This window comes from Xenopus laevis, chromosome 8S, assembly GCF_017654675.1.
Source record: "Xenopus laevis strain J_2021 chromosome 8S, Xenopus_laevis_v10.1, whole genome shotgun sequence".
NCBI classification, from domain to species: domain Eukaryota; kingdom Metazoa; phylum Chordata; class Amphibia; order Anura; family Pipidae; genus Xenopus; species Xenopus laevis.
The window spans coordinates 32079198-32101351 of record NC_054386.1 but is presented as its reverse complement, the minus strand read 5'-3'; the positions used below and the strand labels follow the sequence as shown (position 1 = coordinate 32101351).

At 42.9% G+C, this 22154-nt stretch overlaps 1 protein-coding gene across 16 annotated transcripts in view; it reads left to right on the top strand.

Annotated features, from left to right (window-relative positions):
* The window catches only part of ntng2.S (netrin G2 S homeolog), a 59341-nt gene that overhangs the window by 15708 nt on the left and 21479 nt on the right, over positions 1-22154 (top strand). For 15 of the 16 annotated variants that reach the window (XM_041574458.1, XM_041574457.1, XM_041574459.1 and 12 more), the window contains exon 3: positions 10553-11196. In XM_041574458.1, coding sequence (XP_041430392.1) covers positions 10553-11196 — 644 coding nt within the window. Of the gene's footprint in view, positions 1-4253; positions 4380-10552; positions 11197-22154 lie in introns of those variants that run through there. The other variant, XM_041574467.1, reaches the window with a different exon arrangement.

Genomic DNA, 22154 nt, shown 5'->3' with positions numbered 1-22154 from the left:
TTGAAAAAAATTGCTGCCATACTATATGGGTAATTAGCAGTTAACTAATGTTGCAGTCTAAAATGGAATTAATGCATCCTGCAGAATGTATCATAATAAACTATTAAGCTACACAGCTTGTGGATGTGCCAGCTTTTAAAAGTTTCCATGAGCCTAAACTCTGAATTTTGCAGTCAACACTGGGAGTTGCAGCCAGGCTTTGCAGGTTATGCAATAGGAAATGCATTTGTATTTTAGCATGCATGTCTCCTAAAATCCACAATGGATAGGAAAAGTTATTCATGCATTCCTTTGCTAGGCAATATGTACTGTATTAATCAGCACAGGACATGTGCACTCTGCAGCAAATATACTACTGAACAGCAACTTTCATTATCATCAGCTTTCTGGAAGGACATGAGTGTGACCTATGTGCTGTCATACAGAGATAAGTTATGCACGTAATAGTGTCAGAGTCCTGATCTCATAGTGGGCCATGTATCAGGCCGGTTTATATGTAGAGCGATCATCTCCTCACCCTGTGCTAGTTATTTATGGAAGATATTTTTTGCTGTACAGTTTCTCACTTTTAACAAGCGACCTCCTCTAATTTTCCCCCTGGTGCCCACACTGGCTGGCATCCCAGCAGATGGGCACGGGCCACAGCAGGGCATGAAAACGTAATTTGATGTTCGGATTACAGCTGGCAGGGAAGGATTGGGGGGGGGGAGCTGTGACCTGCAGACTCATTTAGTGCTCAGCCCAAACACACAGGGATTATCTGCTTATCCCTGGCATGAAAAGCTTTAACTCCTGCATTGCCCAGTTCTGCCATTCTCCAAGCAAGGGCACAGAAAGCCTTTCTTGCAAAGCAGCAATCTGTCACGCACTAATTAGTCTTGTTTTCCAGCCCTGGAACTCATTGTGGTGGATTTAAAGATGCATACATTTCTTGGGGTTAATGTTATAGGTTAACTAGGGAAGCCCGGCAGCAACATTTATTTCTGCAGTAAAATTGGGCCCTCCTGCTCCAAAGCAAACAAGGTAATACCTGAGCTCCCGTTGCACTGATCACAGGATGGAGCCAGATTAGTTCATGATAGGAGCCCCCAAGATTTCTGGGGTTGAAGAGTTAAAAGAGTTGTTGAAAATTCCAGAAACCACACAGCATCAGCATATTCTTTTATTGACAGGTTTCATTTGAAAGCAGCCAACAGTGCATTTCATATCCCCCAGCTGTGAAGATATGGGAAGAATAGCTAATGATCTCCTGGCTCATTATGTTGGGTTTAACCAGCAGCCACAATACGATGGCAATAACCCTCACCCTACATTAAAAATTGCTGAATTCTTGTGAGAGCCAGGAAAAAAAGTTTATAAAAAAAAAAGACATAACTAGAGTTAAAGAGCAAATAAAGCCGACAGAAAGCAGAGATTGGTTCAAATAGTATTGGTCTCATGCTGATTTCTGTGATTTAGGGGAGTCACCTGAGCATAGGTCACCCTCCTACCCTAGGATAACAAATAAGAGTACAGCAGACTGCAGACCCAGTGGTTGCTAGCAGGAAGGAACACTCAAATTAGAAAGCTTTAAGCCAAGCCCTTTGATCCTCCCATCCAGTTACACTTAGACACCCCCCCCCCCGTCTGGTCAATGCTCTGCCCATGGGCAAGCCCTGTATCATTTGGGCTAAATTAGGACCCTTTTACATAATTAGGCATGTGAAAATCAGAATTTGTCCATGCACCAGTTGAAAGGTTCGGAGTATCCCACCTCTGTTCTGTGAGAACTTTTTTTTCCAAGTTGCTCTCCTAACCACGGGCCCTCAGATGCCTATACGGAAAACACTGACCTGCTTGTAAGGCTGCTGTGCACAATATATAGATCCTATTTCCAAACAGAAAAAGTCAAATAATGGGCAGGTGACAGCCCCACTCTGCATTTTCTGTCTACTCTCAATGGTCCTTGAGTCTTGTTCTGGTGCTGAGTCCTCAGCTGCAGGATTAGTGATACAATTATAATAGCAATGTAAAAGGATCACAAATACCCCCACACTTTATTAAAGAGCACTGCTGTCTTTAAGTACCAAATTCAGGGGCTGTCCCTGTGCACCCCTGTCTGTGGAACATTATCCATGGGGAGGCAAAGGGGGAGGTGAGACCCAAATTCTTCCTATGGTAGGCAGATCTGACAGGAAGAACGGAGAAATACTCTTCAAGGGAAAACAATTTAGGCACAAAGTAGAAAAATAGGATTTTATCAGATATTTGGGTGTCACTGAAGGGAAAATGTAGTGATGGATGCAAAGGCCAAAAATAATTAGCTATTTTTCTAGAAAGTTATATGCCTTCATTCTGTAAGGTAGAAAAGGTGATATTCTAAGGAAATCTTCCAGTTGATTGGCCATTTGGCTATGAACAGTAACACTCCATTAGAATGTGGCTGTAAAAATGTAAACTCAAAGTCAGATTCTTTCTGTAATGCCAGGTTTGTGATTCTAAATTGAACAGCAGGAAGTGATAGGGAGAAGACGGAGCACAAGTTATAGGGAGGAGAAGGAGCATACGGGTGATGGGGGGAGGAATATGCACATCATACCACTTTTCTTGAGGTGGTGTCGGGCCGTACCAATTTTGTTGGGGAGGGGTTGTTGGACTGTACCACTTTTCTTGTGAGAGGGGTGCCGGACTATAAAACTTTTTACGTGGGGGTTTAGCTATTATACATTTTTTTTGTGTATATGTGGATAATGTTAATGTTTTTAAAGGGAGGGGGGCCGTGTATTAAGGGGGTATTTATATGTGTTACTAAGCCCCATGGGATCAGACTGCTTTGCAGTATAGTAACTTACATCCCTTCTGTCTGTGAATACTTACATATCTTTTAAATGTGTTTGTCTTCACCATCTCAAAGGCATGCAAAGCGTTCCTCCAAAATTATTTTCAAACAGCTAAAATGCACCACCTGCAAGCAGCAGTTTGCGATACCCAGCAATAATATTGCTTTGATATGTGCTTTTGGTCCATGGTGAAGACCTCCTTTGAGAAAATAGCATATGAAGGGTACCAAAGAGCTTAGCTCTACACAGTCCTGTAGTTAAGGGGTCATATTGTTTTCCCACACACTGAAAGATGCGGCTTCCTTGTCAGGTTGCCAAGCTGGTGATTGGCTGCCACTCTACAGTGCTAAGCAGGGCCACCTTCAGGGGGGCATAGGGGGTACAGTCATACCGGGCTGGGTCCTAAAAGGGGGCATGGCTATGCTGTACCTTCTGAATTAACCGGGCTCCCCTTAACAGCATGCAGGCTGAATCCAATGCTCTTAATTCCAAAGTCCTGAATTGGCAAAGACCCGAAGACCTGAAATACTGACCGGAAGCAGCTAAGACCTGAAGCTTCAAAGCCGCAAAAACCTCCGTAAGTCACAGAAGGAGCTGAAGCTGAAGCCACAAAAGGAGCAGCACTGCAACCACCGATTTTTTTTTAACTTGTATGGGGGTTCTGGCCAACAATGTTTTTTATATTGGGCCCCTGACCAGCAATTGTATTTTTAACTTGTAAGGGGGGGGGGGGTTGGCCCCTGACAACCAATTGGTTTTTAGCACCCATTTTTGTGTGGCTTTTTCACTGTGCTATGGGGGGTCTAGGGCAGGAACTGTGGTGGTGGGTGGAGCCCAGAAATTTTTGTCATATGGGACCTCGTGATTACTGATGGTGGCCCTGTGGGTGGCAACCCTATCTCTATTATATTGAATTTGTGCCTGATCAGTAAGCACAAACCTCTAATTACAGGTATGGGATCTATTATACAGAAAATGGTTATCAAGAAAGCTCTGAAATAAAGAAATGCTAATTCATAAAAACAATTTCTTATTTTTTAAATGATTGGTCTTTTTTCAACCAACTTAACTATGTAACTATGATTTGCTTTTTTTGTTATTCTGTAATAATAAGAAATTAACTGTACTTGATAATAACTAAGCCATGTTAAGGTGAGTATGTTAGTATTTAAATGTTTTTATCTATTGGCCAGATTATTGTTCGGGTTTCACAAGGTTAAAAACTGAACCAAAAGTTGCGACCCGAATAGGCCTTAGAAAAACCGAACTGTTTAGGTACACTATGGTTCATTTTTGACCCAGAGACTTACGAGCCACCCTGCTTCTCACACAGGTGATTCCAGGGGCCACCAGGAACCTAATATAGGGGAAAATGGGAATAAGGGAAAAAAAAGCATATAGGATTGTTGTAAACACATGCCTCTCCTCTGTATTGTTTTTGTGAAAGGAGGGGGAGGAGGAGCCCCACCCTCTGTGAGCTGACAGGAAGGAAGAGGGAGAGAGAAAGTGTTGCTGGGAGAGAGGAAGTTCTGCTGGGAGAAAGAAGCAACACGAGTACAAGTAAAGTATGCATGCTCCCAGAGTTTCTGAGTGGGAAAGCTGTTCAGGAACCACAGTGGCAGAAAAGTGTGCTCTCTTTAGGGTGCGGAAGAAAAGGGGTCCTTTTTAGGGCTCTGAAGAGCAAAGTGTGCTCATCTCATGGCATGGAAATCCAAAGGGAGTCCTTCTCATGACTTTGAAGCAACTGCCACAAAAGTGGGGATTTCCCTCAGCAGTTCAGAGATCACTAACTGCATTATTTTAGTGAAGTTGCTCCTGGCTGGCAGGCGATCCGTATCACTGTAATGTAAATACATCAACCTTTCCACTGTGTATGTGTATTGTGGATCAGAGAAGTTCCCAGGGAGGGGTATTGCAGTTCAGCCTGTCCTGACCCTGGTTGGAGGCACGCCATTTTATAGTGTACCTGCTCTCCCATAAAGTGGAGGCACAGGACTCCTGTAGTGCCATATGCAAGTAAATGCGTACTAGGTCTCATGCAGTAACAGAAGAGGACTATACAGTCCATAAGGATAGACATAAAGGGAGAAAGGGAGAGGAAGGGTATATGGATGGAAAAAAGTTTGTAATTGGGGATATAAGGAAATGGGGGACACTGAACAAGAGAGAGAATGGAAAGAGAAATACAAGACATGGGAATATTGAGGGAAATATTTGTATAGTTGTATTTATACATATGGGAGGGAGGTGCCATATTGATTCCCTTAGACAGTACAGTATGCGAGTATAGCTTATTGTGTGCCTAGAACACTCCTTGGCTAGCATGACTTGGATCTGGCAAAATCCAACCTGGACAGCTGCAGTTCTAGCCCAGGGCTTCCATGCTCAACCTCGGGTTCTCAGGGGCTGCTGGTAGTTGTAGTCCAAGAGCAGCTGGAGGGTATACAGTTCAGCTATACTTTCCGTAAACAGCACAACAGAGTATGCTGGTGCTATTGGTCTTCTGGCTGGTAAATAAATAGGCTCAGTGACGTTAGGCTTTTTTAAGTGACCTTGCAGTCCGGTAACCTCTAGTTTAGGGTGAAGAAAGCGAGCAGGATTCCAGAGAGAAAGATAAATCAATAAAGCCACAAAGAGAGAAAGAGTGAGAGCATTAAGAGGAGCCAGATTTAGAAACTCTTCAAAACAAGGGCCCCATTTCCGCCATGTGAATAATTTATCTTCGTTCAGAGTTTTCTTACAAGTAGGCAGGAAATAGCTTCTTTGCATCGAAGGCATTTTCCCCCTTTTTCTCTTCTGCTTCTTTTCTGCTTAGTGTGCAGCATCGGGGGAACTACAGATGGCTCTTTAACACTTCTCTTACTAGAACGGTGCAAAGGTTGAATGTGTTTTTTTAGGGCCATTTTCTATATGGACATGAAGGTATCCTCCTGCAGGGTATATTTTAGTTAAGTAGGTTCTCCATAGCAAACATGGGAATCCATGATCTACATTATAGACTATGGACTATTATAGATTACAGGGCCATAGACCATTACCGTTCCACCAGTTGACAATGTCAATCCTTTGCATCCATGACCCCAGTGAGTAATGGTCACGTGTTTAAGATCCTAGTTTAAAGTTTTTTTGCCTTATATATCCTTACTTTACCCTAATTGGTAATATTTTTTCATTATCTACCCATAGTTAGCGCCAGCTTTCTGTTAGATGTCCATGACCCTTGTGAAGGGTTAACATGCCTAAGTGCCGACCCTTGTAGGCCTCTGTACTTGTTTTTCTGTACGACCCTGTACTGTCTCTTCTTAGACAACCTTGCATAAGTATCATCACGTACTATAAACAATATAATCAGCTTGCCTCAGACAAAATATCTTAGCTAACGCGCATGCACATATTTGTCTCTTTTTTCTATCTTGTCCATCCTAAAGGATATACCTATTACAGACATATACTATGCTAATAACTATGCTGATATGTCACTATAATTGGGACGTCTTTACTTATAACCTATATAAGCCTATGTTTGACCTTCAATAAATGGAACTTGTTATTCTGATCCACTCGTTGGTGTTTCTTTGTGCAAGTTCCCTGGATCCGGAATACTAGGCATTGTTGGTCAGACGAAATCCAAAGGTTCCAGTAGCAGTTGGTTCGTTGTCCCCTTCACCTTGGTATCCAAGACTCTACTTATTCCTATCCTTCCAAGCCCATAGTAGTCGTTATTTCTCTTGGAAGTCCATGTCCATAGTTTTAGTCCTATATATCCATGCTCCTAGTTGGTACAATCTCCCCTTTGCCTTCAGTATCCCTTTAGCCATTGCTCCTTGTGATACATTGGCAAGTCGGGCATTGTTGACTGTACATGCCTCTAGTTGGCCTTTATTTGGTAATGTATTTCCCTTGGAATGCATGCCTAGTTGGTAATTTCTTTCTGTAGTTGGCAGTGTCTCACTCCTATATATCCATGCTCCTAGTTAGCACTGTCTTCCCTTAGACTTCCATGCCAGTTTCCCTTTAGCTACTGATGCTTGTAATACATTGCAAACTGGGCATCTTTAGATGTATATGTCTCTACTTGGTAATTTGTTTCCTTTGGGTGTCCATGCTCCTAGTTGATATTGCTTCCATTTGACTTCCATGCCAGTCTCCCTGTTGCATGTGATACACTGACAAGTTGGTCATCTTTGGCCCATTTGATGTAAATGCTCTAGTTGGCCTCTAGTTAGCAATTTCATTCCCTTGGATGCCCATGCCTCTAGTTGGTGGTGGCAACTCTTATTTGCCATGCCAATATCCCTTTAGCCAATGTTCATTGTGATACAGTGGGCATATTTCTCCCTTAAGTACCATACAAACGTTGCCCCTGTTGCAGTCCCTAATGCAACTAAATGGCAATTGGACCAGCCCAGGATTTTCATATTCAACCTTAAACAGAATAAGAATATTATTTGCTTAGGAACTGCACCTGTGTATTAGCACCTGATCTCTTTAGACCAGGCATTCTTTGTTTCCTCTGTTTTGATAGTTGCTGGTATAGATAATGAACAATTACCCTGGCACACTTTTTATGCAAATTCTATTTATAGATGTAATTCGAACCTTATATTTGATGCATCTTTGGCTGAAAATTGCAGTTAAATATAGCTCAGAGCTGTAGAGCCATAATGCACTAGAAACATTTTTTTTTTGATAAATTTATTGCCCTATTTGTACACCTGGTTTTGCAGCTGTGAAATATTCATCTTTCATTGAAAACTTAAGTACACAAACACACATTTATATATATATATATATATATATATATATATAGACAAATACAAGATTCCTCTGTACTCAACCCATTATCAATATATTTAAGACAGAGACATTTTGAAAAATGCCTTACCCTTTAAACAAAACAGGGATTGTTTGTCCATATATTGCAATATATTTAAGCTGGCCAACTACGTCAAAGTCATCCCATATCTGGCCAGTCCTATGCTCAATTTTCATTTGATTCATTAAGAATTCTATGGTTTCATTATACATTTTATAAAAGGGACGAATACGTTTTACCTGCAACTTACTAGCTGCTTTCAAAGTAAAACTCCCAAACTTGGCTGCCCTTTTATTAGACACCAGTGGGATCACCTGACTATAGTTGGAGGGGGTGGGAGCTACAACATGGAGCTGGTCACTGCTCCTGTAGAACTATAACAAACAAGGGAAAGTTGTGCTCACCACTAGTTTTTAAAATCATTAGGCGGGGGTGCAATGAGGGTGTGACCACAAAATACATATAGACAAATACAAGATTCCTCTGCACTCAACCCATTATCAATATATTTAAGACAGCGACATTTTGTGCATACTGCTACTGAAAAATGCCTTACCCTTTAAACAAAACAGGGATTGTTTGTCCATATATTGCAATATATTTAAGCTGGCCAACTACGTCAAAGTCATCCCATATCTGGCCAGTCCTATGCTCAATTTTCATTTGATTCATTAAGAATTCTATGGTTTCATTATACATTTTATAAAAGGGACGAATACGGTGATCAGGTGATCCCACTGGTGTCTAATAAAAGGGCAGCCAAGTTTGGGAGTTTTACTTTGAAAGCAGCTAGTAAGTTGCAGGTAAAACGTATTCGTCCCTTTTATAAAATGTATAATGAAACCATATAATGAATCAAATGAAAATTGAGCATAGGACTGGCCAGATATGGGATGACTTTGACGTAGTTGGCCAGCTTAAATATATTGCAATATATGGACAAACAATCCCTGTTTTGTTTAAAGGGTAAGGCATTTTTCAGTAGCAGTATGCATAAAATGTCTCTGTCTTAAATATATTGATAATGGGTTGAGTGCAGAGGAATCTTGTATTTGTCTATATGTATTTTGTGGTCACACCCTCATTGCACCCCCGCCTAATGATTTTAAAAACTAGTGGTGAGCACAACTTTCCCTTGTTTGTTATATATATATATATATATATATATATATATATATATATATATATATATATATATATATATATATAAATAAAACAATGCTATATTCAGGTGGGGAAGTCTGCTATCCAGAAGCAAACTGAATACACAGAAATAGGTTAATTTATGGCCACCGGTTAATTTATAGGCAGAGCAACATGCAGGTAATTAAAAAATAGGGAATCCATCTCTGTGTTTAATGATTTTAATTAATTTGATATCCCAACCAATAATTAATAAATAAATAAATACAAGTATAGGATCCCTTATCCGGAAACCCGATATCCAGAAAGCTCAGAATTAAGGAATGGCTCTCCCATAGACTCCATTTTATCCAAATAATCCAAAATTTTAAAATTGATTTACTTTTTCTCTGTAAATATAAAACAGTACCTTGTATTTGATCCAAACTAAGATATCTTTAATGCTTATTGGAAGCAAAACCAGCCTATTTTTTATTTATTGTTGAAATTAATTCCTAGTAGACTTAAGGCATGAAGATCCTAATTACGGAAAGATCCATTATCTGGAAAACCCCAGGTCACGAGCATTCTGGATAACAGGTCCCATACCCGTATATATATATATAGTGAATAAAGTACCCCCTCTTGTAAAATATAAGGATATTATAAGTTATCGAGGATTTTCATGACCATATAAAAACACGAGGCTGAAGGCCGAGTGTTTTTATACAGGTCATGGAACTCCGAGGTAACTTATAATATCCTCATATTTTACAACTGGGGGTACTTTATTAATTATAATACACACATTTTAGTGAGTCATGTCACAGAAATTACATCACGACTCACCGTTTATAACTGATGACATCACTACTCACCGTTTATAAGGATATAATTTACAAGATATTCATGGCTTTTGTGTATTTTATATATATATATATATATATATATATATATATATATATATATATATATATATATATATATATATATATATATATATATATATATATATATATATATTCTACCACTAGGTGGCTAGTGCAGTGAAACAGACAGCATAATAAATCTATGGGTGAATGAGAGCTTCCTTTTAAATGATGTACATGATATCATTTGTCTCCTACCCATACATAAATACATGCTGTAGTGGTGTCTGCTATTAGGACATGGTCATTTGTTTGTACTGAGAACTATGAAGGAAACTTTTGGTGACCTGGAAGATGAGTTAATGTCAACGTATGTGCAGGATCTAGCACTGAATACAAGTTCCTGAACAAGTTAAGAGGCCACATATACAGTATAATTCCATGAACAGAGACAAGTCTGTACTGTAGGTGTTGTAGTTTATAGGTTTATGTGTATAGGATGTTTATAGGTATTCGTAAACAGATGAAATGGAAACATCCAATTATATACTTTGGCCCAATACATGGACTAGATATTTCTGATGTTACTACACATAAGTAGAAAAGTAAAGTGGAAAGCCCAAATGCTGGAATATTTGTGGAAGGGCTGTAGTTAGACTAGTTGAACTACTTGGTAATGTAGCCCTTTATATAATAAATTATATTTATTATATAAATCAGTGACCAGTCTATAAGCCTCTAACTGTTGTTGAAGTACAAGTCCCATCTCCACGTGACCTCCTTTAACTGTGAGTTGTAGACCAACAACAGTAGATGGCTTGTAGCTGTACACCACCTTAACTAGAGATCCAGGACAAGGGTAGTCTAGCAAATGCACGTTTGATACACATTATACAAACAAACTTATTTTGTCATCTTCCTCTCAGGAAAACCCATACCTCTGTAGCGATGAATGTGATGCTTCCAATTCAGACCTGGCACATCCTCCAAGCCTGATGTTTGATAAGGAAGAAGAAGGTCTGGCAACATACTGGCAAAGTGTCACATGGAGGCGGTATCCTGAGCCGCTAGTGGCTAATATCACATTGTCATGGAACAAGAGCATTGAGCTAACTGATGACATTGTGGTGACTTTTGAATATGGACGCCCTACGGCTATGATGTTGGAGAAGTCATTAGACTATGGGAGGACTTGGCATCCATATCAGTATTATGCAGATGACTGTATGGAAGCATTTGGCATGCCGTCTAGGAAAGTCAGGGACCTGACGGCTTCTAATGCCAACCGTGTGGTGTGCACTGAAGAATACTCCCGCTGGGCGGGTTCCAAGAAAGAAAAGAATGTTCGCTTTGAGGTTCGAGATCGCTTTTCCATCTTTGCTGGGCCAGACCTCCGAAAGATGGAGAACTTGTACACACGCATGGAAAGTGCTAAGGGGTTAAAGGACTTCTTCACCCTCACTGACCTACGACTCCGTCTTCTACGCCCAGCTCTTGGGGGAACCTACGTGCAACGGGAAAACTTATATAAGTATTTTTATGCCATCTCCAACTTTGAAGTGATTGCCAGGTAAGAGAATCTGTGATCAACAGTAGCACTTCAGTTTACTGTAGCAGCATGACTGTTTTAAACTTGATTAACAAATCTTTTTGGTTTCAGTTAGTGATAGTCTTCCTTTGACATTTCAGCTTGTTTATTGGTCACATTCCATGCTGGTTGTAGAAACTGGAGTTTCCATTGTTTCTCTAGCAGAAAGATAAACACCTCTGTTGAATTTAACTTCTCCATCTGCATCTAAAACTGACACTTTACAGGCTAACAGTTGCCAGTAACTACTCAGCCACTGCAGATTGAGTTGGCATCAAATTGGTATCGGTATTGGGTCAAAGCGATGGCCTGTGTGATCAATATTTGCCTGTGGATTGGATGGATTTTTATCAGACAGTTTTAAAAACTATGTCAAGCAAGGAGTACATTGGGCTGGTGAAGCAGTCCACCCCTGATCGGCCTGCATAGACTCCTATTGTGATTTGTTCTGCTCCATGCACAATTTAAGAGCAGTAGTGGCCAATACAATCTGCCCATGGGTCCAAAAACAGCAATTTCCCAGTTAACCACTAAGCATTCACTACAAATCTGACTTGCGCAGCTCCCGAGTGCTTTGGTGCACCTGCGCTCGCTAGAGGGGGCCCCCGGTGCTGAAATCTGGCCATGGCTATAGTTCCAGGTGTACCCAGGGCACAAATCTCCCCCTAACTGGCCTTCAGGCTGGGCCCCTAGCTCATAACAAGATTACAGATATATATCGAAACATTGGGGTAAAAGTCACCCTGCTATAGTTCCAGGGTACCCAGGGCACACTAAATTCAAATCTCACCCTTCAGAGTGGGTCTTCACGTCCATTAACTTGAAACCCCCTAGTGGGAACCGCCCCATTATTTGGTTTTAGTATCTGACAAAAATACTACCTTATTTGTTAAAACCAACAGGAGAGCAATGAATCTTGAAACTATGTGGGACATTCACTAAGATTCGTAGCTGCGCTGGCGTCCACTTCGCCGTGCTTCGCCGCACTTCGCCAGGTGTATTTTCGCCAGCGCTCCGCAAATTCACTAAAATCCAAAGTTGCGCTCAGGGGTAGCGTAAGGTTGCGAAGTTGCACTAGCGTTAATTCGCCAAGCAAAGCGAAGTTACGCTAGCAATGGTTAATTTGCATACGGCGTCAAATTGAAGTTACAATGGAGGTATATGTAGCAGAACTACACAAGCCTGGGAAACCTTCAAAACAGCAAATAAAATTTTTATTTTGCCCTACACATGTGCCCACTGTATAGTTAAGTTGCCATGAGTTAGGAAATGTAGGGGGGAAGGAGGGGAGCCCCAAAAATGTTTTCGATCTTTTTCAGCCTATCACCCATAATAAAGAAAAAACGCCAGCGTTTTTTGGGACTTAGAAAAATGTTTAACTTTTTTTGAAGCAATCGCTATCTACTCTATTGCACTTCGCCTGGTCTGAGGTAGCATTCAGAACAATGCACGCGTTAGTGAATTTGCGTAGTTACGTCCATTGTGCAAATTCGCCAGGCGTAAGGGTGCAAAGTAACACTTGCGAAGTTACGCTAGCGTCCGTTAGTGAATCGGCGAAGTAACGAAAATGCCCAACGCTGGCGATTCGGCGCTTAGTGAATTTGCCACGACTCTATGAGTATTGTATATCAAGATCTGTAAAGCTTGTTTCCCAGTTTGAGGCTAATGGGGGAGCATTTCTATTTTTCCAGTGCAATAGGGAGAAAGCAAGGGGGAGGGTACACAGAATGCAGAGCACCTTTCCAGCTGAGAAGACTCTTGCATGTAAAATTAACCCCTTGACCACCTGCACTGCAGAGCTCAGATACAGGAGTCCAAATAAACTGCATTAGTCACTGTTGTGTTCTCCCTAAAATCTTAGGTATACTTAAATACAGGGCATACAAGTTGCATTTGAGTTGCTGTAGGGCCTGGTTATTTTTAGTTTGCTAATTACTTGGGATATTTCAGTAGTGCCATGCCACCATTTTTAGTGTTTTAAGGAAATGGGCAGGTAAGGAAGAAAACTGCAGAGCAAGACGCCCTGTTAGAACATATGCACTTAGGATCCCATCTGCCAAGGATCAGAAAGCTCTGCATAGCCCAGCCCTACTGGGAATTTCTGCAGACACACTCAGGCCCTTCACCCTGGCCGAGGCCACTGTGGTAGGATAAAAATAGGTAGCGCTCAAATCTTCTAAGCAGTGCTGTGTTGCAGTGCCACAAATAAAACATTATCATTAAAAAAATGGTCAGTTCAGAGCTAGCAAAATATTAAAACATTAGAAGGAACATGCTATGACTGTATGTACATTAAGCAGTGTCAGAATGGCCAACCAGGGTACCAAAGAGGCCCCTACTGCACACCAAACTTTTTGCCATTCTTGTCTATTTCATGCCCATGGTAAGAGCGGATGTAGGGAAAGATAAATGAGTGTAAGTAACAAGAAGAGAGGTTGGATAACAAAGATATAAACTGTGACTGAAGCCATCTTGCCCCAGGGTCTCCATCTTTCCCTACTGTCTCCATCTTGACCTATTGTCTACATCTTTCCCTACCTCCAGTTTTCATACTTCCTCATTTCATATATCCTTACTCTTCTACTGTCTCCATCTTGCTCTATTGTTTGTATCGTTTCCTACCATCTCCAACTTGACCTGCTGTTTCCATCTTGCCTTGTAATCGCCAACTTGCTCTACTGTCTCCACCTTTCCTACATTTCCATCTTGCCTTACTGTCTGCATCTTGTTCTACTGTTGAATCCTTTCCTTCCTATCCCATTTTGACACACTGCTGTCACATCTGCTGTATTTAACTCTTCCTCCATCTGGGAGCAGAGCTGTTACTTGAATTTTAACTCTCGCTTTCCCCACCCACAAGCCAGAAAAATTCATAATAAATAAAAAAAACAAAAAAACACCAGCTAAATCAGAGCATGGTTATTGTTAGCTGCAAGATCAAGGGTGGGTCGAAGCATAGCACAAAGCTGAGCCGGCTAACACATGAGAATGCCCCAGGGGACAAAGCATTTAGATATCAACCAAAGGATTACTGACATCAGATTTAACTTATTCAGTGCTGTAGGAGAAGTGTGTGTTGGGGCTGGGGGGGGGAAGGTTAAATATGTATTTGGAAATTAACATTTAAACATAAATTTAGATTTAGAATATTACCCAGGTGGAATAGTTTCCAAATACCCAGCAACCTTAGCAATCCCTAGTCTATTAGGCCCCACTCATGTATCCATAATTCCATTTGTATGTGTCACATGGTATAACTGAATGAGTGAAGGCAAAAACCCCCTAGATAAAGCCTCATTCTATTCCCCAGCACTTTGCTGACCTCCAAAGAAATTTGAGGCTCTCAATGTTAATATCCCATACACAACGCATAAGAAATATTACATACCCCCCACCCTTTATTCCTTCAAGGTGAACTGTGTCACCGCCCATTCAGTGGAAAGACAAATCAGTGTTCAGCTCCTTATAAAAGCTTCCTGTGATTGGCCACTCACAGCGAGCCGCAGCTCTAGTCTTTCACCGCGTGCCAGCTGGTTATTGTTAACATCTTTCTTACTGGTCGATATGTGTCCTGTAAGTATTGATCCCACGAGTAACTAGAGACAGACGCAAAATCTGACTGGGACAAAACTGCACCAAGAGGGAGATTAAAAGGGGGGGGGGAGATGAAGATATAAATTGATTCTGAGTGGGAAGGGCAGGGATTTACCCTTTAACAGAGTTATGCAGATAAAATTGTTGAGCTGCGGCTGATACAGTCTGTCTGTGGCCCTCTAGACATCCCTGATTCCCACCGACTGTAAATGGGATGCTGGGAGTTCTACTAAAACAATATCTAAATGGTAATAGCATTTGGTCATGGTACCTACCAGCTGAGAACCTCCTGCATGGTTGGGTGGTCCCTGATGTAGTCGCCACATCTAATAAGTCACGCTTATGGTTAAAGAAATAAGGTAAGGAAGCAGGGGCGTAACTACAGAGGAAGCAAAACCTGGTGGTATAGGGTCAGGTTTTTCCCAACCCGCACCCTACCCTTTACCCGCCCTCCCTCCTTTTATAGACCCAAGCCACCCCACTGATGATGTCACAAAAGGGACGGGCGAGCAGGCGTGTGGCTATAAAGCCGGAAGTCGGAAGCCGGCATTTGAAGGTGGCCCACAACCTGCGAAGAGGAGTGCCGAACCCACCCGACCCGCGGCTATCAGCCCAGCCCGCACACCACTAGTATAGGGGCCCCTATGAGGCCCTACTTCATATACAATTTCAAAGAATATTATTGAAACCAGTCAACCTGTAGACATTTTTGGGGCCTGAAAAATAATTTTCTGTTGGGCCCAGTAATATCTAGTTAAGCTGAGGGAGCTGGGAGTATTGATATTGATGAATGGCACCCAGGTGCACTTGTTCTCTGGGTTATGTCTAGCAGTTGTATTCCTCTGGGCTCGACTGGATACGGATGACAAACAGGCACAAACAGGCACAAAAGGATTTGTGTTTTTGGGCCACCCTGATGTTAGTGGGCCCATTTGCCTCTAATTACAATGGAACTAACAGTACTAAAGGGGATGAAGGCACACTTTAGGGACAGCTGCTTTTTGGGTCCATTATATTTTCCATGAAAACCTGTGGGGCATAGGCCTGCATCAGATCAGGTACATGCAGAGAAGTCAGGTTTTGGTAGAAAACTATGATTTCCAAACTATTCTGGCACCATGCATGGATAATTGTACAGAATGCAGATATATATGTTAATTTTCAGTTCCGACTGGAGTGATTTCACTTTTGGTTTATTGTCATACCATCTCTTTCAAGACTTGTGCAATGTCAGAGTGTATTAAACAGACACAGAATATATGAAATGTTTTATAATGACAATGAAGCTGGTACCGAGGTGCCTGAATGAGGAGCTGGCGTATTGTTAGCGCACCCATTTCAATCACTAGGGGACACAAGCTGCAGGAATTAATTTGTCTACACGTAACACTACATTAAAATCAATAATCTCTTCAGGTGGATAATGAGCCCCCTCGCCGTCCCTGTAGAGTCATCTGTCTCCCTGCTCGATTTGCCACAATCATGAATGTTCCTCTCCTTCCTGCCTTGCTCTTTCACCGGCAGCCTAATAGGGTCTAATTGAAGTTAATCAGGCGTGGGGCTGATATTATGATGGAGTCACTTAAACACAATTTGATTCGGCAGAAGAGAATCAGCTCCTGAGTAATTACCGGGCAGTTCTTACCATAGGAAACCTTCATATGTGACAAGAAGGGGGCGCCTGGGGAGAACATTGCCTGCCCATGCTAATACCATTTAAATATAGACTTAACCAGCATTCAGCTTACTGCTGTGAGTGTACCTGGCTGGAAATTTCCATTAGCCTGCAAGCCTTCAGGGGGCGCAATTGTGGAAAATATTTATTGCAGGTTTATTGTCCAGATCACTGAACTGTCAATAACAACTCCTTGCCTCTCCTCTCCCTTCCCATGTAAGGTCAGTTGGTCTGCTTCTGCCACTATCGCTGCCAGACAATAAGAATTTTTTGGTACGTGGGGGCAGACATTGCTACTCTTGCTTGGGTTCCAAAGCTCCTCTGCTTAGCTCTGAACCTGTTCAATCCATCAGTGGATAAAGGAACCAATCAAAGGGCCATGTCATTTCCACTGCTCTGAAAATATAATTTTAGGGATGTACAGAACCTCGGATTCGATTTGAGATTCGGACAAATACAAGTTATATTTTATAAGGATTTTGCCAAATCTAAGGGTAAAGGTTTTACTAACCTTTAGGTCCTGTGTTCCCCTGGGTATAATTTAGACACCTAGATTGGGTCCTCAGGTACACAAGGGAAGCTGTTTCCTTTATCCTATGTGAAAATATTCTGCTGCCAGTTAGTGACTGGCCAGTACATGTCACTATTATATTTTATAAAAGAGTACAGGTTTTTCTATACCCCAGGGATTTAGTACTTTTTCCCAGAGGGGAGGGGGAGTAGTTCCCCAGAGGTTATAAAAAGGGATGTTGCCATGTGTTCAGCCTCTGTCCAGTGCACCTATTGGAAGTGGTGTTTTGCTGCTAGGGCCTGAGGTGGAGGTAGGTCTCAGTATAGGAGCAAGAAAGTGTCAGGTCAGAAACTGTAATAGGTTACCATAGGAGTGACAGGTTCAGGAAAGTTTAGTGAAGGGTTAGCACCCTGCGGTGACAAGGTCGCCAGGTTAGGGACTCATCTTAGGGCTAGAGCGATCCTTGGAGTGTAAGACCAGCTGTGAGGTACCTTCAATGGGGATTGTGCACCAAAGGCAGGAAAGGCGGCTCAATTCACAAAGCTGACAAAAGGATCAGACAGTATCTGTGAGTAATACAATTGTGTGTAAATTGTGTTTGATCAAGAGTGAAAACTGTGTGTGTTTATACCAAGTGGTAATCCCTTCCTCCATACCATAATCTTAAATTATAAATTTAAAAAATCAATTCAGTATTTGGGCAAATCTGTACTCCTGGATTAAGGAATTTGGATGATAAGTACTCTAATTAATTTACAACCCTGATTAGGTGCAAGAGCAATAAGGAGTACAATGGGGAAGGTGTAAATAAATGGCTTATTGTGTGTTTTTCGCACATTATATGGGCCATTGTGCATGAGCCCTTTAGTCTGTTCCACCATATCGTCCAAGAGGACCTGATTGGATGCTCTGATTGGCCACTCACTCTTCACAGCATTTTCCTGCATTTGTAATTTTTTTATTGTGTATACTTAGGCAGGATAATGAGTGATGACTTCTTCTCTAAAGCCAATAGATTTTCATACAATTTCAAAGGCAATAGATTTCGTACAATATTATTTGTAGGTGTATGGGGCACAGCAGTGCCAACCACTATCCAAAGCACCTCAAAACAGGCAGGTTAGAACATTTAAAAACTGGACTGTCCGATTCAAAACCAGACAGGTGGCGACACTCTTGGGGGGCTATGTACAGAGTGGGGGGAGCAAGAGCTGGGTGGTGGAATGGTGCGGATGGGTGGGTGATATCACAGCAGGCCCAGACTGGCAATCTGTGGGTTCTGGCAAATGCCAAAAGGGCTGCTATAAGGTGCCATAGAAAGTCACTATTTAATGGGCTGGTGGAGCTGTTTGGGTCTCTGTGTGGGCTGATTGGGCCTCAGTGTACCTGAAATGCCAGGGCCTATTTTACTTCTCAGTCCAGACCTGTATCACAGCAACTTGCTTTTCTCCAAGTCAGCTTGGGGGAATACAGGGACAGTGGGGGTATAGCTGGTACCTCTAGGAGGGCAGGGCACAACAGAAGGAAGAAACTAGCCCCTCATCTACTGGCTATACCCCCAGCAGGCAGAGCTTAGCTCCATTTGTGTTGTGTCCTCAGGAGGATAGGACATTATTTTTTTTATTTTCAGCTTAATTCACTATTTTGTCAGTTGTTTGACAGGTGGAACCTTTCTTTGGAGTCTTAGGTGCCTCTGGCACAGATAGTGTTGCCACCTTTTCTGTAAAAAAATACTGGCCTTCCTATATATTTATCTTTTTTCCCTATTAATAACATTGGGATCATTTTTACAAGCCAGGCCGGTAAAATAACGGTCAGGTGGTAACCCTAGGCACAGACCATCCATCCTGATTAAAATCTCCTTCCCTGCAGGTGGAGCGGAAGCTGGCCGGCAGACAGAGGAGAGGAACCCAGAACGTGGCGAGTTTTCACTCTCCTGCCCTCTCTGGAAGTTACCCATCTCCCCCTTCACTGGGAGGGGTCTTTTAAAATTACCGCCATTCAGCCACAGGCCTGCTCCCAGCATTAGGCGAGGCAGATAGCAACACTTTTATCACACTGAGAGTAGGTGAGGTAGAAGCAGAGCAGCGTAATTAGCCGGGTGGAGGTACAGAGCTGCTGCCGGCTTAGACAGAGAGGACGCCGGTGCATCACTGGGCGCATCCATGGCTTTTGGCGCCATTTACTTTGAGCTTCCTTGGTGCAGACTGGTGCCCTTATTGCGGCGGCTTTGGAGGCAAAGCTTCCACAAGGGACAAGTGACAATACAGGGGGTCAACTTTAGCTGGTGCTGCTAATAGCAACAGGCACTTTTTTCCTGTCATAACACTGCAGGTTTGGGCTTAATTAGAGACCCGTTAAAGGGGAAATCTACCTACGGTCCTTACAGGTGGCACAGTGACCTACCATCAGCATGTCTGAGGGACCCAGTCACAACCTTTTCTCCAGGGGGGGGGCACCTGTTGCCTCAATAAAATTTCTAGCCTGTGCCAAATGCTGCAAGGCCCCCTATGTGGTAAGTGCAAACTGCCTGAGCTGGCCTCTGAATCTCCAGAACCTCTTTTCCCCCAGGTGAACCAGGCTGTTCAAGGGGAATCATCATCTCCCAACAGGGATTCTCCACCATGCAGAGCGCATTCCACCCCAGAGTGGGCATCACAACTGGCCAATGGGATCCCAAAATTAGCACATTCATTGGACAAGCTCCTCTCCCACCTTGATAATCCCAAAGGGAGAGTTTCTAAACGCAGAGCCCCTTCTCCATCTGAAGAAGAGAGTGATTCTCCTCCCAGAATTTCTTCATCACCTCCACTAAACTCGGGGGATCACTGTGATCACTCTGAGGGTGAACTATCTTCAGACTCAGACCAAGAGGGGGAAGAGTCACCTAGACTCTCTACAGAGTCAGTGGATTCCTTAACCGTCTCAGTACTCGAGACACTTCACCACCAGGAACCAGAAGTCTCATTCAACTCCTCCAAAAGTCTCTTTAAGCATCACAGCAAGACATCACCAGTTTTCCCCTCTCACTCACAGCTTGATCAGATCATCCAACAGGAGTGGGACACGCCTGAGAGACATTTTCAAACGTTTCAACCAACGTTTCCAGAAACAACAGGTCATTTCCACACTCAGTTAACGCACCAGTATCCCGACTGGTCCAATTTTCTCATCTCCGGAATCGCCTCCAGAGCACCCTGCCACAAACTCTTTCAATGGGCTTCCCAAATCAAGGAAGCAAATGATTGTATGTGTGAGGCTTCCCCCGATGCTGTTCAAGTCATCAGTAGATCCTCGGCCCTCTCAGTGGCACCCATCAGATCACTCTGGATGAAGTTGTGGTCAGCAGACCTTTCTTCTAAAAAGTCTCTGACTTCCATTCCCTTTAGGGTCTGGCCACACGGACAGATTCTGGGAGATTAGTCACTGGGCAACAAATCTCCTCTTCTTCGTGGTGACTAATCTCCCCGATCTGCCTTCCCCTGCCTTCAGCTGGCTAAAATGTAAATCGCCTAGGGGCAGGCACATGGAGCGTTTATTTTTCCGAAGTCGCCCAAAGTTTCCTCGTGAGGCAATTACAGGCAACTTCAGAAAATGAAGTACTTTGTGTGCCTGCCCCCAGGCGATTTAAATTTTAGTAGAAGGCAGATCGGGGAGATTAGTCACCACAAAGAAGAGGAGATTTGTCGTCTGGCGACTAATCTCCACCAATCTGCCCGTGTGGCCAGACCCTTAAGGTGGGCCTGACCGAAGCACATCAGACTCACCTATCAGCAATCTACATACCATGTGTAAGGGCTTACCCTGGTGGTCTACCCAGGACATTCAAAAAACTGCAACGAGAACAGACCACTCTCGTCCTCATAGCACCATGATGGCTTCGATGCTCCTGGTTTGCGGATCTCCTCAACCTGTTGGGGCAAAACCCTGGACCCTACCCCCCCCCCGCTCCCGGACCTTCTAACCCAAGGCCCAATTTGACACCCAAACCCAACAAATCTCAATTTGACGACGTGGCTCTTGAGACCCAGATCCTGACTCAGAAGAGGTTCTCCAAAGCTGTGGCACACACGATGTGCGCCGCCCGCAAACTGGTTTCAAGCAAGGCTTATCATAGAGTCCGATCTGCCTATTGCCAGTGGTGCATTGTAGTGAAGACGTCAGACCTGTCCGCGCACTCAAGTTTTATTTGAACAGAGTTCAGGACTTCCGCAAGGCAGATTCACTACTGGTCATTCCCTCAGGGCCACACAAGGGGGCGCCGACCTCAAAAGCATCTTTTTCCCACTGGATCAAACAAACAATTCAGTGAGCCTACGTGGCAAGAGGACAAATGCCACCAGCCAGATTTACAGCCCACTCCACCAGGGGGATGAGTACTTCCTGGGCATTCAGAAACCAAGCATCAGCTGAGCAGCTGTGCAAGGCAACTACATGGACATCAACCCACTCCTTCTCAAAATTTTACCTTTTTGACACCTTTGCAGCTTCTGACACTCGCTTTGGCAGAAACTTACTACAAGCCGCAGTGGTTACTTTCACATAAGCCTCACTCTCCCACCGGGTGTTCTTAGGGTACAACTTTGGTACGCCCCCACTGTCCCTGTGTCCCCCAAGCTGACTTGGAGAAAAGGAGATTTTGCGTACTCACTGTTAAATCTCTTTCTCTTCTGTCACTTGGGGGACACAGGGCTTCCCTCCCTGGATTGAGGCCCTCCCTTCCGTCAGACATGTTACGGTTAATCTAAGTTTATATCACACATTACTAAGGTCAGTTAAATAGTTATAATTCCTGTTGACTTTGGAACAATCTGAGCTAAACTCCTCCTGCTGGGGGTATAGCCAGTAGAGGAGGGGCTAGTTTCTTTCTTCTGTTGTGTCCTGCCCTCCTAGAGGTACCAGCTATACACCACTGTCCCTGTGTCCCCCAAGTGACTGAAGAGAATAAGATTTAACAGAGTACACAGTTATACATAACTGAGCCATTAACAAAGCCGTACTGTAGAATGCAATGACCTTGTTTTCTATTCATATATGCAGATAAAGCACCAAGTCGAGGGGGCTGGAGAATACAAAGTATCTCGACTCAACTTTATTTATTTTTTCCCCCCAACAATAACCTTTTCTTCTGATTAAAGTAGCAGGTGAGCGACTTGGCAG